This window comes from Amblyraja radiata, chromosome 8 (genome assembly GCF_010909765.2).
Source record: "Amblyraja radiata isolate CabotCenter1 chromosome 8, sAmbRad1.1.pri, whole genome shotgun sequence".
Classification (NCBI taxonomy): domain Eukaryota; kingdom Metazoa; phylum Chordata; class Chondrichthyes; order Rajiformes; family Rajidae; genus Amblyraja; species Amblyraja radiata.
In genome coordinates this window covers 30,138,369-30,155,492 of record NC_045963.1, presented here as the reverse complement: position 1 = coordinate 30,155,492, position 17,124 = coordinate 30,138,369, and the positions used below count along the sequence as shown (strand labels likewise).

The 17,124-nt window shown below is 42.0% G+C and overlaps 1 protein-coding gene across 2 annotated transcripts in view; it reads left to right on the top strand.

The window, feature by feature from the left end:
• Positions 1-17,124, top strand: part of xpo5 (exportin 5) — an 89,689-nt gene that overhangs the window by 16,995 nt on the left and 55,570 nt on the right. For both annotated transcript variants that reach the window (XM_033025481.1, XM_033025480.1), the window contains exons 4-7: positions 4,129-4,266; positions 13,414-13,596; positions 14,927-14,953; positions 16,016-16,201. In XM_033025481.1, the coding sequence (XP_032881372.1) occupies positions 4,129-4,266; positions 13,414-13,596; positions 14,927-14,953; positions 16,016-16,201 (534 nt within the window). The remainder of the gene's footprint in view (positions 1-4,128; positions 4,267-13,413; positions 13,597-14,926; positions 14,954-16,015; positions 16,202-17,124) is intronic.

Sequence of the window (17,124 nt, the reverse complement as noted above, 5' to 3'; positions counted from 1 at the left end):
GCAAAAATTTAAAGACTGCATGGATGAACTCCAAAAATTGTTCATCTGTGTCTGGCGAAAAAATAAATTTGGGATGGCGGCACAACCGTGGTTAAAGAGGGAAATCAAGGATAGTGTTAAATCCAAGGAAAAGGCCAGAGGAAGCAGCAAACCGGAGGACTGGGAGAAATTTAGAACTCAGCAGAGGATAAAGGGGTTAATTAAGAGGGGGGGAAAAGAGCATGAAAGAAAGCTTGCGGGGAATATGAAAACTGACTTTAAAAGCTCCTTTAGATTTGTAAAAAGGAAAAGATTAGTGAAGACAAATGTAGGTCCCCTACAATCGGAGACGGGTGAATTTATAATGGGAAACTAAAAATGGCAGATCAGTTAAACGAGTACTTTGGTTCTGTCTTCACCAAAGAAGACACATCTCCCAGAAATACTAGGGGACCGAGGATCTAGTGGGAGGGAGGAACTGAAGGGAATCCACATTAGTCAGGAAATGCTGTTCGGTAAACTGTTGCGACTGAAGGCAGATATGCCAGGGCCTGATCTGGTTTGCATCCCAGAGTACCCAAGGAGCTGGCCCGAGAAATCGTGGATGAATTGGTGATCATTTTCCAATGTTCTCTCTACTCTGGATCAGTCCCTGTGGACTGAGCCAATGTAACCCCACTTTTTAAGAAAGGAGGGAGAGAGAAAACGGGGAATTATAAACCAGTTGGCCTTGCATCGGTAGTGGGGAAGATGCTCGAGTCGATTATTAAAGATGTTACAGTTGTGCATTTGGAAAGCAATGACAGGATCGGTCAAAGTCAGCATGGATTTATGAAAGAGAAATCATACTTGACTGATCTTCTGGAATTTTTTGAGGATGTAACAAGTAGAATGGATAAGGAAATGTGGATATGGTGTATCTGGACTGTCAAAAAGCCTTTGACAAGGTCCCATACAAGAGATTAATGTGCAAAATTAGAGCACATGGTATCGGGGGTAGGGTATTGACTGGTAGAGAACTGGTTGGCAGACAGGAAGCAAAGAATAGGAATTAATGGGTCTTTTTCAGAATGGCAGGCAGTGACTAGTGGGGTTCCGCAAGGCTCGGTGCTGGGACCCCAGTTATATACAATATAAACGATTTTGATGGGGGAATTAAAGGTGACATCAACAAGTTTACATATCACACAAAGCTGGGTGGCAGTGTGAGCTGTGATGAGGATGCTATGAGGCTGCAGGGCAACAGAAAAGCTGATTATTTGGTGTCAGATTAGGAAAAGGGGAGGTGCAACGAGACCTGGGTGTGCTTGTACATCAGTCACTGAAAGTAAGCATGCAGGTACAGCAGGCTGTGAAGAAAGCTAATGGCATGTTGGCTTTCATTGCGAGAGGACTTGAGTTTAGGAACAAGGAGGTCCGACTGCAGTTTTACAGGGTCCTGGTGAGACCGCACCTGTATGCAATTTTGGTCTCCTAATTTGAGGGACATTATTGCTATTGAGGGAGTGCAGCGTAGGTTCACCAGATTCATTCCCGGGATGGCGGGACTGACGTATGATGAAAGAATGGGTCGACTGGGCTTGTATTCACTGGAATTTAGAAGGATGAAAAGGGATCTTATAGAGTCATATAAAATTCTCAAAGGATCGGACAGGCTAGATGCAAGAAAAATGTTCCCGATGTTGGGGGAGTCTAGAACTAGGGGTCACGGTTTCAGAATAAGGGGAAGGCTATTTTGGACTGAGATGAGGAAAAACCTCTTTACCCAGTGAGTTGTGAATCTGAAATTCTCGGCCACAGAAGGCAATGGAGGCCAATTCACTGGATGTTTTTAAGAGAGTTAGATTTAGCTCTTCGGGCTAAAGGAATGAAGGGATATGGGGGGAAAAAGCAGGAACAGGGTACTGATTTTAAATGATCAGCCATGATCATATTGAATGGCGGTTCTGACTAAGGGCCGAATGGCCTACTCCTGCACCTATTTTTCTATGTTCTATGGTTCTCTGTTTCTATCAATTCTTCCTTCAGTCAGTGACCATTTTTAGAAATAAAGGATATTTTATGCAAATATTTGGGTTGCCTGAATGTGAAATATTGTGTATTTGAACGATTGAAAGTAATATTGGCAGGAGTTCTTGATTTTTCTGAAAGGTTGGGTAGTTTAGACACATTGGGAGGCGGCGTCAGTTCAGTGTTCTGCACTCTTCATTAATACTTTGATTTATTTGGCACCTTTTAATCTGACACACTTGTCGCGTGTCCTAGGACTCTTTTCAGGACTGGTTATCTAACATAAAATTGACCGTTTCTCTTTCAATATACCTAGAGATTGCAAGCAAATTGGAGGAAGGAATAATGGTGAAATGTAATGAATAATGATGAAATGTAATGAATGTCTTAGAGATGTATCTGTGTTGTTTTGCAAATAATAGGATAAATCATGAACCAAAGAATAATTGTTGAGGCTTGTTAGTTGGTTTCTTGTGCTTTTTTTCTCTGCCTATCATGTTCTTTCTTATTTCTGCTATATTCAGAAATCTGTATTTGTTATAGCTGTACGTATTTACTTAATAGGACGAAAGCTTGTTTTTTGAAGATAGATCTGTATTTATTATACAGATCAAGAAATGATTTTCTTTTTAAGCCCGAGTCTAGATTCCTGTAGTTTATATGTTCTTGCTTTCACAGAATAATTTTCTCAATGATAGAGGTAGAAAGTAATTATTTGTTACATGACAGAATGACTGCCCTTATTCTTCTAAGGAACTTCTCAATCGGGTGGAGTTTTGCATGAATCCATGACTTCTTGAACCTTTTGGAGGACATCTGCTTTTGGAGGCGAATCTGTACTGAGGGTCTGCTCAACCACTGTTCAGGAGGATGGGTCATTGCATTTTGACCTGATCTTTATTTCTTGATTCTGGGCTTGTTTACTTTGTTAAACTGCTATGTTTAAATAAATTCCAAGTAGTAGATTCCGTGATATGCAATGCAAATCAACATCCGACATAAATTATGGTCTCTGTTTTTATTTTTGGTTTTGGAATCAATCCAACATGAATTTGAGGATTAGATGTTTTGAATTAGTGTGCATTTTAAGAGGCTGGGGTTTGTAATGGCTGGCTGGCAGTTCCATTCAGAAGCAACGGCTACTCTCAATGCACGTGGCAGTGCATTCCTTACTTCTGCAATTGCGTAAACCATTGGAGAAATTGGAAAAGCACTAAATCAGCTGCAGGTACATCTGACCTTGCTGCACCATCGGAGTCTGCATTGAATCCAGGGGCGATTCTCTCAGGTGATGAAACGAGGGGCCAATTGCAGTTGGTCATTGACCCCTCTGCCTTACAATGGCCGGAGCTGATGCACCTGACACATCTCTTATCCATTCATCTACTGATGTGTGCGGAAAATATAAGTAGAGCTGAGGGTTTTTCAAACTTATTAACATAATATTGGTTTCAAATTAACTTTAAATGTTTACATTTTTTAAGTTAAAAAAATTAATTGTATTTCAACTATTTCTAAATGTTTCTGATTCTAGACATTTAGAAAGAGTGGAAAAGGCCATTGGCAGCCTGTGCTTTCAGGGTGGTCTGGGGGTGGGGCCTCAATTTGTGCTGCCTGAGGCCATGTCATCGCTTTCAGACTGCTCCGCCTTCCAGAACGGCCATGGCAGCAAAGTCTTGAGGACGTTGGGAACTGTGTGGCAGCAAAAGGTAAGTGTGATTACAGGGATCCTGCAGAAGTTGAACGTGAGAAGAGAGCCAGGTTGAGTATCATCTGGCCTACTTTTTAAAACTGTGTGCAATTTTTTTCAATTTGAAGCAGCAATATCTCTTGTGTACACAGACTACAGTTTTGGATACTGTACGTGGGTGAAGTTTCTTTGAGCCATGTGAAGGAACATGGGTTTGGTCAATGTGGGTTACGTTGAGGTAAAAGATCACCTGTGACCTCATTCACTGGGGGAGCAGGCTGCGGTGCTGAATGACCTTGTGCTACTTCTGATGTTCTTTATAAGCTTGTTCTCCACCTTGTAGTCATCTCTGCAGTCGCATACATTGATGTGTTGCCACAGCTAAAATCCAGCATGAATTGCAATAAAGTCAAACAATGCATTTGATTAAATATTTCTTGTCTCATCAGGGTACTCATAACATCATGGTGGAAGAGGCTTACATCAAAGATGCCCTTTCCCGGATTGTGGTAGAAATGATCAAGCGAGAGTGGCCACAGCAATGGCCAGACATGTTAAATGAGATGGATAAATTAACTGCTATGGGAGTAAGTTCAAAACCACTAGAAAAGGGTGGTCTGACTGGAATGCTCATTTGTAAAACTGTGTAAATTTTCAACAATGATTCCAGCTTTTCCTTTCGTTTTTTATCTTTTAAATGTAAAGTTCTGAATATGCAACAGAAATAGATCATTTGACTGAACCTGGCCTTGCCTACATTTGTGCTGCTGTACACTTGAGCCTTTCTCTCTTTTCAGTTCAACTCTATTGGCACTTCCCTATCTCTAAAATGCATTTGGCAAATGTGCTGCCTGCACTGAAGGATGGCACTACTACTTAATTCCTTATTGTTTTCCTCCTGGTTTGGTGGTGTGCTCCGCAAATGAAAATCTGCTCTGCCTACCATCAAACAGTCCAGTCGTTTTGAAAACCTCTCATATCCCTTTTGCTTGCTCTTTTTTCCCCATGGGGAAAAATACCCCCACTTAAATGTTCAGGTTTTTGCTTATCTCATTCTGCATTTAAAATAGTAGAAGTATGTTAGATGCAATTAGAGTTGGCTGTCAAATTGCAGAATATGATCCATGATACATGGTAATCTGAATCATTTTTGATTAATTCCAGCAATTTGAAAGAATTGATTATTGAGATAGTGGATTCTCTGGTGGCCTTCTTCCAAGGTTGTGACGAATTTGGAACTGTTCCTGCAAATTAAAGGGTAGCAAATGTAACCACATTATTTAAGAAAAAAGGGAAAGAGGAAACAATTTAATTATAGTGAATGATTACTGACCTCTTGGCCTAATGCCAGTAAGAAAATACTGGAATCTCTCATGAAGGACATAATAATGTTGCTGTTTAAAGATAATATGGAACAGAATCGCCATTGGTTTATGAAGGGAAAATCACATTTGACTAATCTAAGTTTTTTTGTGGATGAACAATCACCAAGCATTTTGGATGGGGGAGAAACACTGAGACCATGGGAAAACCCACATAGTTACAGGGTGAACATGCAAACTCCATGCTGACAGCACCAGATTTCAGGATTGAACCAAGGCCACTGCAGCCCTGTGACGGTTACACTACTTACATTGACATTGCACCCTGCAGAAGGATCCAGCACTGAAGGTTTGTTAACCAGATTAAAGGATGTGGAATTGTTCGTAATGTACTGACATGGATTAGATAGAAAACAAAGTGAGAATAGACTGATTCTTTGGATGATGAGTTGTGACTTGTAGCCTACTGCAGATAACTGTGTGTGGGGCTCCAGTTATTTACCATGTACATCAATAATTTGACCAAGGAGACAAAAATGATTTTGTTTCAAGTTTGCTGACGGTGGTAAACTCAATATATTTGCATGCACAAAGGAAAATGTAAAGAGGCTTCAAGGAGTATGGGTAAGCTGAGTAAGTGGACAAAAACTGTAGTAAATGACTGAGGAGGGGAAAGTGAGGGCCGCCATTTTGCTCAAAACAGAAAAGCATATCATTTGTTAAATGGAGTGAGATGGAGTTCTGTTGACGTTGAAAGAAATCTGAGCATGTACTCAAGTCGCTGAAGGCCAACATGTAGGTGCAGCAAATGATTAAGAGAACAAATGATCTACAAGACTTTATAATGAGAAGGTTTAATTACAGGAGCAAGGTAATCTTAATGCAACTGTACGTGGCCTTGATCAGACTGCTTAAAGCATTTTGTACAGTTATGTCTCCCTAACTAAGAGGATATAGTTGCCGTTGAAATAATGGAGTGAAGGTGCAGTAGAAGGATTCCAGGTTTGACTATCTAAGGAGGGTGAGAAGACTGAAACTGTGTTCTTTAACGTTTGAAGAATGTAAACGATCCATTAAAAGTATACAAAATTCTTCAAGGGCTTGACAGGCTTCAAGCAAGGAGGATGTTTCCCCTGTCTGATGGCCCTATGATCGACATTTGAGAATGAGAACATTGTGGATTAACATGGAAGCATAGAAACATAGTGCAGGAGTATCCCCTTCGAGCCAACACCATCCATCTATCTATCTATATTACTAAAACTCTGGTCTTGACTGCTTTTGGCCCACTGTGCTGCGATTTCCGACAGCACGCCGCCATCTACGGCCGTCATTTTTGGCCACCTCGCTCAGAGCCCCCCTCCGCCTTACGGGTGCGGAGGATTTTTCCCATCGATGACAAATCAGAGAGATATTAATGTTTTTTAAAAATTCACCATTCTCTCTGCTGCCCCTGCTGGAGGGAAGGGGAGGGACTATAAAACCAGGAAGTGGTGTGCCTCACTCAATCTCTGCAAGATGGATGAAGTCAAGGGTCACGTCTCTGAGCTCTGAATAACACTGAACAAATGTCTACACAACTGAGTACACTTAATGTGGTTTGAAAATGAAAATATGGTTTGTTTGAAGTAAAAAGGCACTGCCTGCAAATGGTTGTTTGGGTGCTTTGGCTTGAAGTTGAAAGGCACTACTTAATGCAAATGGTGGCTTGGGTGCTTTGACTTGAAGTTGAAAGGCACTACTTACTGCAAATGGTGGCTTGGGAGCTTTGGTTTAAAGTTGAAAGGCACTAACTGCAAATGGTGGCTTGGGAGCTTTGGCTTGAAGTTGAAAGGCACTACTTATTGCAAATGGTGGCTTGGGTGTTTTGGCTTGAAGTTGAAAGGCACTACTTACTGCAAATGGTGGCTTGGGAGCTTGAAGTTGAAAGGCACTACTTACTGCAAATGGTGGCTTGGGTGTTTTGCTTGAAGTTGAAAGGCACTACTTACTGTACGTGGGGGCTTGGGTGCTTTGGCTTGAAGTTGAAAGGCACTACTTACTACAAATGGTGGCTTGGGTGCTTAGGCTTGAAGTTGAAAGGCACTACTTACTGCAAATGGTGGCATGACGTTGAAAGGCACTACTTACTGCAAATGGTGGCTTCGGTGCTTTGGCTTGAAGTTGAAGTGCACTATTTACTGCAAATGGTGGTTTGGGAGCTTTGGTTTAAAGTTGAAAGGCACTACTTACTGCAAATGGAGGCTTGGGAGCTTTGGCTTGAAGTTTAAAAAAATCACCATTCTCTCTGCTGCCCCTGCTGGAGGGAGGGGGAGGGACTATAAAACCAGGAAGTGGTGTGCCTCACTCAATCTCTGCAAGATGGATGAAGTCAAGGGTCACGTCTCTCTGAGCTCTGAATTACACTGAACAAATGTCTACACATCTGTGAGTACCCTTAATGTGGTTTGAAAATGAAAATATGGGTTGTTTGAAGTAAAAAGGCACTGCCTGCAAATGGTTGTTTGGGTGGTTTGACGAAGTTGAAAGGCACTACTTACTGCAAATGGTGGCTTGGGAGCTTTGGTTTAAAGTTGAAAGGCATTACCTATTGCAAATAGTGGCTTGGGAGCTTTGGCTTGAAGTTGAAAGGCACTACTTACTGCAAATGGTGGCTTGGGTGTTTTGGCTTGAAGTTGAAAGGTACTACTTACTGCAAATGGTGGCTTGGGAGCTTGAAGTTGAAAGGCACTACCTACAGCAAATGATGGCGGGTGTTTTGCTTGAAGTTGAAAGGCAGTACTTACTGCACATGGTGGCTTTGGTTCTTTGGCTTGAAGTTGAAAGGCACTACTTACTGCAAATAGTGGCGGGTGCTTTGCTTGAAATTAAAAGGCACTACTTACTGCAAATAGTGGCTTTGGAGCTTTGGCTTAAAGTTGAAAGGCACTACTTACTGCAAATGGTGGCATGAAGTTGAAAGGCACTACTTACTGCAACCTGCACACTGCTGAAAGTAGTATGAAACTGCACTTGAATTTGGTGGCCTTGGATCCAGCTTGAAGTGGTATGAAACTGCACTTGAATTCGGTGGCCTTCCACCCTGCTTGAAGTGGTTGGAAACTGCACTTGAATTCGGTGGCCTTACATTCTGCTCATAGTGGTAAGAAACTGCACTTGAATTTGGTGGCATTGCACCCTGCTTGAAATGGTAGGAACATGGATTTGAATTTGGTGGCCTTGCACCCTGCTTGAAATGGAATTTCAAGGAATAGTCATCAGTCAACTGCCAGCCCACCAGCCGTGAGTGAGCTGCCAGCAGATCAGGTTTGAGGGACTGAGCTGCCACCCCAAGAACCCATACCAGCACTCCAGAAAGCCCCCCACTGGCCACCAATATTGGAATTGGTGGAGAGGTGGAATATTGCGTCGGGGGACCAGCCCTCCCGTGTGAACATGGGACCCAACGGGTCCCACTTAGTCTAGTCATTCAATATATTCATAGCTGATCATCTAAAATATGTACTCCGCTCCTTCTTTTTCCCCATATACCTTGATTCCTTTAGCCCTATGAGCTAGATCTAACTCTCTTGAAAAACATCCAGTGAATTGGCTTCCACTGCCTTCTGTGGCAGAAAATTCCACAGATTCATAACTCTGGGTGAAGAAGTTTTTCCTCATCCCAGTCCTAAATGGCCTACCCCTTATTCTTAAACTGTGATCCCCGGTCTGGACTTCCCCCAACATCTGGAACATTTTTCCTGCAACTATCCTGTCCAATCCTTTAAGAATTTTATATGTTTGTATAAGATCCCCTCTCATCCTAAATTCCAGTGAATTGAAGCCCAGTCGACCCATTCTTTCATCGTATGTGAGTCCCACCATCCCGGGAATTAACCTGGTGAACCTATGCTGCACTCCCTCAATAGCAATAATGTTCTTCCTCAAGTTAGGAGACCAGAATTGCACACTATACTCCAGGTGCCGTCACACCAGGGCCCTGTACAACTGCAGTCGGACCTCTTTGCTCCTAAACTCGAGTCCTCGCAATGAAGGCCAACATGCCATTAGCTTTCTTCACTGCCTGCTTTACCTGCATGCTTACTTTCAGTGACTGATGTAGAAGCACACCCAGGTCTCGTTGCACCTCCCCTTTTCCTAATCTGACACCAAATAATCAGCATTTCTGTTCTTGCCACCAAAGTGAATAACCTCACATTTATCCACATTATACCGCATATGTCATGCATCTGCCCACTCACCCAACCTATCCAAGTCGCCCTGCAGCCTCATCGCAGCTCACACTGTCACCCAGTTTTGTCATCCGCAAACCTGGAGATGTCACATTTAATTTCCTCGTCTAAATCGTTAATATATATTGTAAATAACTGGGTTCCCAGCACCAAGCCTTGCGGCACCCCACTAGTCACTGTCTGTCATCCTGAAAAGGACCTGTTAATTCCTACTCTTTGCTTCCTGTCTGCCAAACATTTTGCTATCCATGTCATTACCCTACCCCTAATACCATGTGCTCTAACTTTGCACGCTAATCTCTTGTGTGGGACCTTGAAAACGGCTTTTTCAAAGTCCAATTACACCACATCCACTGGCTCTCCCTTATCCATTCAACTTGTTACATCCTCAAAAAATTCCAGAAGCTTTTACTCAGTTTTTATGTTCCCCGCAAACTGTATTTCATGCTCTTTTCTCCTCCTCTTAATTAACTCCTTTGTCCTCCTCTGGGTTCTAAATTTCTACCAGTCCTCCGGTTTGCTGCTTCCTCTGGCCAATTTATATGCCATTTCCTTGGATTTAACACTGTCCTTTCAAGAGAGAGCTAGATAGGGCTCTTAAAAATAGCAGAGTCAGGGGATATGGGGAGAAGGCAGGAACGGGGTACTGATTGGGGATGATCAGCCATGATCACATTGAATGGCCGAATGGGCTCGAAGGGCCGAATGGCCTACTTGTGCACCTATTGTCCTTGATTTCCCTCTTTAGGTAGCCAAGAAGATAAGCTAGCCAAGAATATAAAGCAGGATAGTAAAAGCTTATTTCGGTATGTGAAGAGGAAAAAATTAGTTAAGACCAAAGTTGGACCCTTGAAGACCGAAAAAGGTGAATTTATTATGGGGAACAAGGACATGGCAGATGAGTTGAACAGGTACTTTGGATCTGTCTTCACTAAGGAGGACACAACCAATCTTCCTGATATAGTAGTGGCCAGAGGATCTGGGGTGACAGGAACTGAAGGAAATCCACATTAGGCAGGAAATGGTGTTGGATAGACTGATGGGACTGAAGGCTGATAAATCCACAGGGCCTGATGGTCTGCATCCCAGGGTACTTAAGGAAGTGGCTCTAGAAATCGTGGATGCATTGGTGATAATTTTCCAATGTTCTATAGACTCGGGATCAGTTCCTGTGGATTGGAGGGTAGCTAATGTTATCCCACTTTTTAAGAAAGGCGGGAGCGAGAAAATGGGGAATTTTAGACCAGTTAGCCTGACATCGGTGGTGGGGAAGATGCTGGAGTCAATTATAAAAGATGAGATAGCCGCTCATTTGGATAGCAGTAACAGGATCAGTCTGAGTCAGCATGGATTTACGAAGGGGAAATCATGCTTGACTAATCTGGATTTTTTGAAGATGTAACCACGAAAATGGACAAGGAAGAGCCAGTAGATGTAGTGTACCTGGACTTTCAGAAAGCATTTGATAAGGTCCCACATAGGAGGTTATTTTGCAAAATTAGGGCACATGGTATTGGGGGTAGAGTGTGGACATGGATAGAGAAGTGGTTGGCAGACAGGAAACAGAGTAGGGATTAACGGGTCCCTTTCAGAATGGCAGTCCGTGACTAGTGGGGTACCGCAAGGCTCGGTGCTGGGACCGCAGCTATTTACAATATACATCAATGGTTTGGATGAAGGGATACAAAGTAACATTAGCAAATTTGCAGATGACACAAAGATGGGTGGCAGTGTGACTGAGGAGGATGCTATGAGAATGCAGGGTGACTTGAACAGGTTGGGGGAGTGGGCACATGCATGGCAGATGAAGTTTAATGTGGATAAATGTGAGGTTATCCACTTTGGTAGCAAAAACGGGAAGGCAGATTACTAACTAAATGCCGTCAAGTTGGGGAAAAGGAGAAGTACAACGGGATCTAGGGGTCCTTGTACATCATTCTATGAAAATAAGCATGCAGGTACAGCAGGCAGTGAAGAAAGCGAATGGCATGTTGGCCTTTATAACAAGAGGAATCAAATATAGGAGCAAAGAGGTCCTTCTGCAGTTGTACAGACCCCTAGTAAGACCACACCTGGAGTACTGTGTGCAGTTTTGGTCCCCTAACTGGAGGAAGGACATTCTTGCTATTGAGGGAGTGCAGCATAGGTTTACAAGGTTAATTCCCGGAATGGCGGGACTGTCATATGCTGAGAGAATGGAGCAACTGGGCTTGTACACTCAAGTTTAGAAGGATGAGAGGGAATCTCATTGAAACATATAAAATTGTTAAGGGCTTAGACACACAAGAGGCAGGAAACATGCTCACGATGTTTGGAGAGTCAGAACCAGCGGCCACAGTTTAAGAATAAGGAGTAAGCCATTTAGAACGGAGACGAGGAAACACTTTTTCTCACAGAGAGTGGTGAGTGTGGAATTCTCTGCCTCAGAGGGCGGTGGAGGCAGGTTCTCTGGATGCTTTCAAGGGAGCTAGATAGGGCTTAAAAATAGCGGAGTCAGGGGATATGGGGAGAAGGCAGGAACGGGGTACTGATTGGGGATGATCAGCCATGATCACATTGAATGGCGGTGCTGGCTCGAAGGGCCAAATGGCCTACTCCTGCACCTATTGTCTTTAGCCACAGTTGTGCCGCCTTTTCCACTTTATGTTTTCGCCAGACAGGGATGAACAATTTTTGGAGTTCATCCATGCAGTCTTTAAATCTTTCCCATTGCATCTCTATTGTCCACTCTTGAAGTATAATTTGCCAGTCTATCCCAGCCGATCCCGTCTCATACCTCCACACCTTCATAGTCTCCTTTCTTTACCTCATACCTCATAGTCTCCTTTCTATAAGTTCAGGACCCTAGTCTCTGAATTATCTGTATCACTTTCCATCCTAATGCAGAATTCCACCATATTATGGTCACTGTTGCCCAAGAGGCATTGCACAACAAGATCACTAACTGATACTTCTTCATTACACTATGCCCAGTCTAGGATGGCCTCTCGTCGATTCATCTACGTATTGGTATAAAAAACCATCCCGTATACATTCCAGGATGTGACGGAGATTTGGAAACCTTGGGCAAATTGAATTGTTACTTTCTTTATTTTTATTTTTTACTCCTTGAGCGTGAGAAATTCTATGTCCCGCCAGCCTTCTTTCAAAATTTAGCAACTCAAAATGTGGGTGTGTCTTCGACGCAGGGGGATACGGTACTTTATTAAGAGATATGGCTTTTGAAGACTTTATAAAAGTCGACTGACAGCTTACGGTGAGGAGAACAATCTGCGCATGAGCAGTTTAAAAAAAATTTAAAGCCGACTTACTGCCTACCCTGAGTAATTACTCACGGCACGTGCCTGCCCTGTTCCTACCCTCACTAGCACGAGGTGCTGGAAGCAACCCAGAGATAACCACCCTTGAAGTTTGAGATTGAGATGGGATTTTTTTAAAAAATTATTGTGCTAATGAACCTTTGGATTTCTCGACTCCAGAGGATTGTAAAGGCTTGGTTATTGTATCATTAAGAAGATAATTTGATAGATTTCTGGACATTTTAGGGAGTAAAGCAAGTGCTGGAGAGTGAAGTTAAGATAGAACTGCAAGGATGCTGATGAAATGTGGCACAGGGTTAAGGGGCTATTTATCTGTGGGCAGGAACTACAGGTGCTGGTTTAAACCGAAAATTAGACACGCAAAGCCAGAGTAATTCAGTGGATCAGATGGCATCTCTGGGGGAAAAAAGGAATGGGTGATGTTTTGGGTCGAGACCCTTCTTCAGTCTGAGAGTCAGGGGAAAAGTAAACTAGAGATGTATCTCTACATCTCTCTATATATCATCTATATCTCTTTTTTCCCTTTCCCCTGAGTCTCGGTCTGAAGAAGGGTCTCAAATCGAAACGTCACCTATTCTTTTTCTCCAGAGATGCTGTCTGACCCGTTGAGTTACCCAAGGTTTTGATGTCTATCTTTGGCCTATTGACCTGGTCCTTTTTTTCTATGGTTGCGTTTTCTTATAGATGGTATCAGTTAAGCAAAATGTTTTAAAAAAGAAAATCATTATTCATCTTGAAATTTTGAAAACATTACACATTTGCTATCTAGTTTGTAATTCCCTTGTTGAAATAACCTATTGTTTGTATCCTAATTTTATAATATTAGCCCTGAACAGTTTTGAAACTATTTTATTTTTTAGGAAACTCAAACAGAACTGGTAATGTTGATTCTACTGCGCCTGGTGGAAGATGTGGTAACTTTTCAGACTATACCCGCTCAGAGGCGCAAGGATATTCAGCACGCACTGACTCAAAATATGATGCAGCTCTTCAGTTTTCTTTTGGATATCTTGCAGGAACACACTCAGAATTACAAACAACTGGTAAATGCTGCATTTTTATTTACGGCTGCTAATCTTGCAAAATGAAGCTCAAAAGTTGTCTTCTAGAATATTAAAGTTTGCTGAATGGTATAATGCAATGGCACGAGTTGATATTTCCAGTTAATGAATGTCAACAAGGCTAGGAGTTTGTTTCAGCTCACTGGAGGAAGGCAGGATAACCTAATGACTAACTGATAGCAGGCGGACATCTACAGAGACGTCTCAGTTCAAGTACACAGGTTACTAAAATGTCATGGACAGATGTAGAAAATAATTGAAGGAGCTAGTGGACTCCTGGACTTGGTTTTAGAGGTTAATGTTCAAAAGGTTGAAGTTATACCACAGTTTTGAAAACCCTGGGTAGTCCATACCTGGAGTACTTTCAGCAGTTCTGGGCACTGCATTTTTGGCGAATTTTGGTGATGTTCTTGGAGGGAGTGGTTTCAGATATGGCAGAGTAGTTCTTGGGCTCCAAATGTTAATTTGTGAGGTGAGATTATGTAAATTAGGTTACGGGATGGCTTGATTCAAGTGTTACCCATTCTGGTGTGTAGAGGTGGGTGGTCCACAAATGTTGGAAGAAGTCTTCTTGGGGAAAGTCTTCTGCATGCAATGGTTGGTATACTCTATGACACTTCCTGTTAAATATAGTTGAGAGGGGTCTTTGTTAATTTCAGTTTGATGGATTTTTGTCTATTTGAAGTACCTGGAGATGTCTGGTGAAGGAGTAGATCCAATAATTGTCACAGTCGTCATAATCACATTAAGTATTGGATCAGACGGGGTAGTAAATGATGTGTTTATATTGTGATTATTTTGTAATTACTGTGAGATTTACTGGAAAATTAATGGCTTTGGGTATAAATAGGATTTGACTACCTATGTCACATTTTGTGAATGAACATTTTGTTGATTGTTGTTCCACTTCTTCCATGGTGTGGAGAAAACCTCTGAAAATTCTTGTTTGGGGCTGCCTCTTGGACAAAATACCTAGTTATCATGGTATTGACATGTGCCTTTGGAGGAGGATAAGGACAAACTTTAGTCAAGATATTCTTCCGCTCAATGTTAGATGCTTATATGGTTGGCTGACCAGTTTATTTACTGGCCCATGGCTTTTCTGGTAAATAGTCACGTGCCTAGACATTTTAATAGTGAATTGTCAGTCTGCTTTTATTGTGCATGGTTGTGGATATTTTGCCAATTCTTTAGCTGATTCCTTTGATTTTCCCAATATCTGCATATATGTGACCTGTTTATTGAGCCACTGTTTTTGATTTATATGCATTATAACTGCTTTGTCTAATATTTTGCTTTCAATTTCTTTCAGAAAGCAGATACTACTCAAGAAAATAAGGTAGGTTTTCTTTTACATTATTTCTTGTTTTATTCACTGTCCTACATGTAACATAGAAACGTAGAAAATGGGTGAAAGGTAGGCCATTGGGCCCTTCGAGCCAGCACCGCCATTCAATATGATCATGGCTGATCATCCAAAATCAGTACCCTGTTCCTCCTTTTTCCCCATATCTCTTGATTCCGTTGGCCCCAAGAGCTAAATCTATCTCTCTCTTGAAAACATCCAGTGAATTGGCCACCACTGCCTTCTGTGGCAGAGAATTCCACAGATTGTAACACAAGATGGTGTGGAGAAACCGACCACAGGGAACCACAGGTGTTTCACAGATGTAACACCAGAATAATAAAACTCAACATTTCTCTGAATAATAGCCCTGCAATTGGTTTTCCTGTGGTTGCAAAGTGTTTCGAAGGCTTGGTTTTAAGATTCCATTAAACAAAAACAAATGCTGGAAATACTCAGCAGATTAGGCTGCATGAGTGGGAAGAGAAAATTATTTAATGTTTCAGGCCGAAGACACTTCATCAGGCATCCATATTTCCAACATTTAAGATAGACACACAATGCTGGAGTAAATCAGTGGGTCAGGCAGCATCTCTGGAGAAAATAAATAGGTGATGTTTTAGGTGGAAACCCTTCTTCAGATTGAATCAGGGGAGGGCGAAACAGTTTCCCTTTCCCCTGCGTCTGAAGGGTCTCGACCCAAAATGTCACCTATTCCTTATCTCTAGAAATGTTGCCTGACCCGCTGAGTTACTCCAGCATTTTGTGTATCTTCAGTGTAAACCAGCATCTGCAGTTCCTTCGTACACATTTCCAGTATTTTCTGTTTTCATGTAGATTTGGATATTTTCAGCATTTTCATGTTAAAGAAGCCTTGATTTTTATTTTGACTCCTAAAACTTATTGAAAGGAACATTGGTAAATATCTTAGTTCTTTCATCCATTGTGGTGCTATGTATGTGTAATGCTGTATCCCGCACTCTTGAAAGATCTTTTAAATATTGCATATGTTTAGTAGTCTTTGAGTTCATTTTCAAAATCTTTGTCCCCTTTTAGGCTAAGGCACACTGTCGTGTTGCAATAGCAACACTTAGTACCCTGGCTGGATATGTCGACTGGGTTGCTTTGCACCACATCACAGCTGATAGCTGCAAGCTACTTGAAGTGCTGTGTATGTTATTAACGGAACCAGAATTGCAACTAGAGGCTGCAGAGTGTCTGCTTATTGCCATAAGCAGAAAGGTAATATCGTCTGGCAAAAGTTAATTTTGAAAATTAACGTTTTGATTTGGGTACTTCGGGAGCTTTTCTTTTCTGGGAGGTCAAATGCGAGAGGAAACTGTTGGTATATATTTTTTGTTATTGCCATGCATACCAAGAAACGGTGAAAATCAGTGTTGTGTGTTATCCAGTCAAATCATCCTATTACATGCCAGTCTGAAGAAGGGTTTTGACTCAATGTCATGTATTCCTTTTCTCCAGAGATGCTGTCTGACCTGCTGAGTTACTCCAGCATTTTGTTTAAGAAGGAACTGCAGATGCTGGAATAATCGAAGGTAGACAAAAATGCTGAAGACTAAGGTAGACACAAATGCTGGAGATTTGACCAGCATTTTGTGTTTATCTTTGGTGTAAACCAACATCTGCAGTTCCCCCCTACACATACCATTACATGAGTACAATCAAACCATGCACATGTATAACGGGTAGTGCAAAGTGAAGAAGACCAGCATGCACAATATAGTGATGCAACATAACAATGTTACAGCTACAGAGAGAGTGCAGATTAAAAATGCGCAAGGGCTGCATTGATACAAATTGGGAGATTGGGACTACATCTTTGGCTTCTGAGGTCCATTGAATAGTCAGATAACACCAGGGAAGAAGCTGTTTCTGAATCTGGTGGTATGTGCTTTCAAGTTTTTGTATCTTTTGCCTGACAAGAGAGGGGAGAAGTGGAATGACCGGGATGTAAGTGATCCTTGATTATGTTGGCTGCTTTCTAGAGCCTGTAGTGTTAATTGTGTTCCGGGGGGGGGGGGTGATAGGGAAGACGTTGGTTTGTTTGATAGATTGGGCTGTATCCACGACTTGCACTTTCTTGCTCACCACATTGAAGCACCCTCACAGGATTTCTTCTATGGAAATTGGCAAGAGAAGTTGGA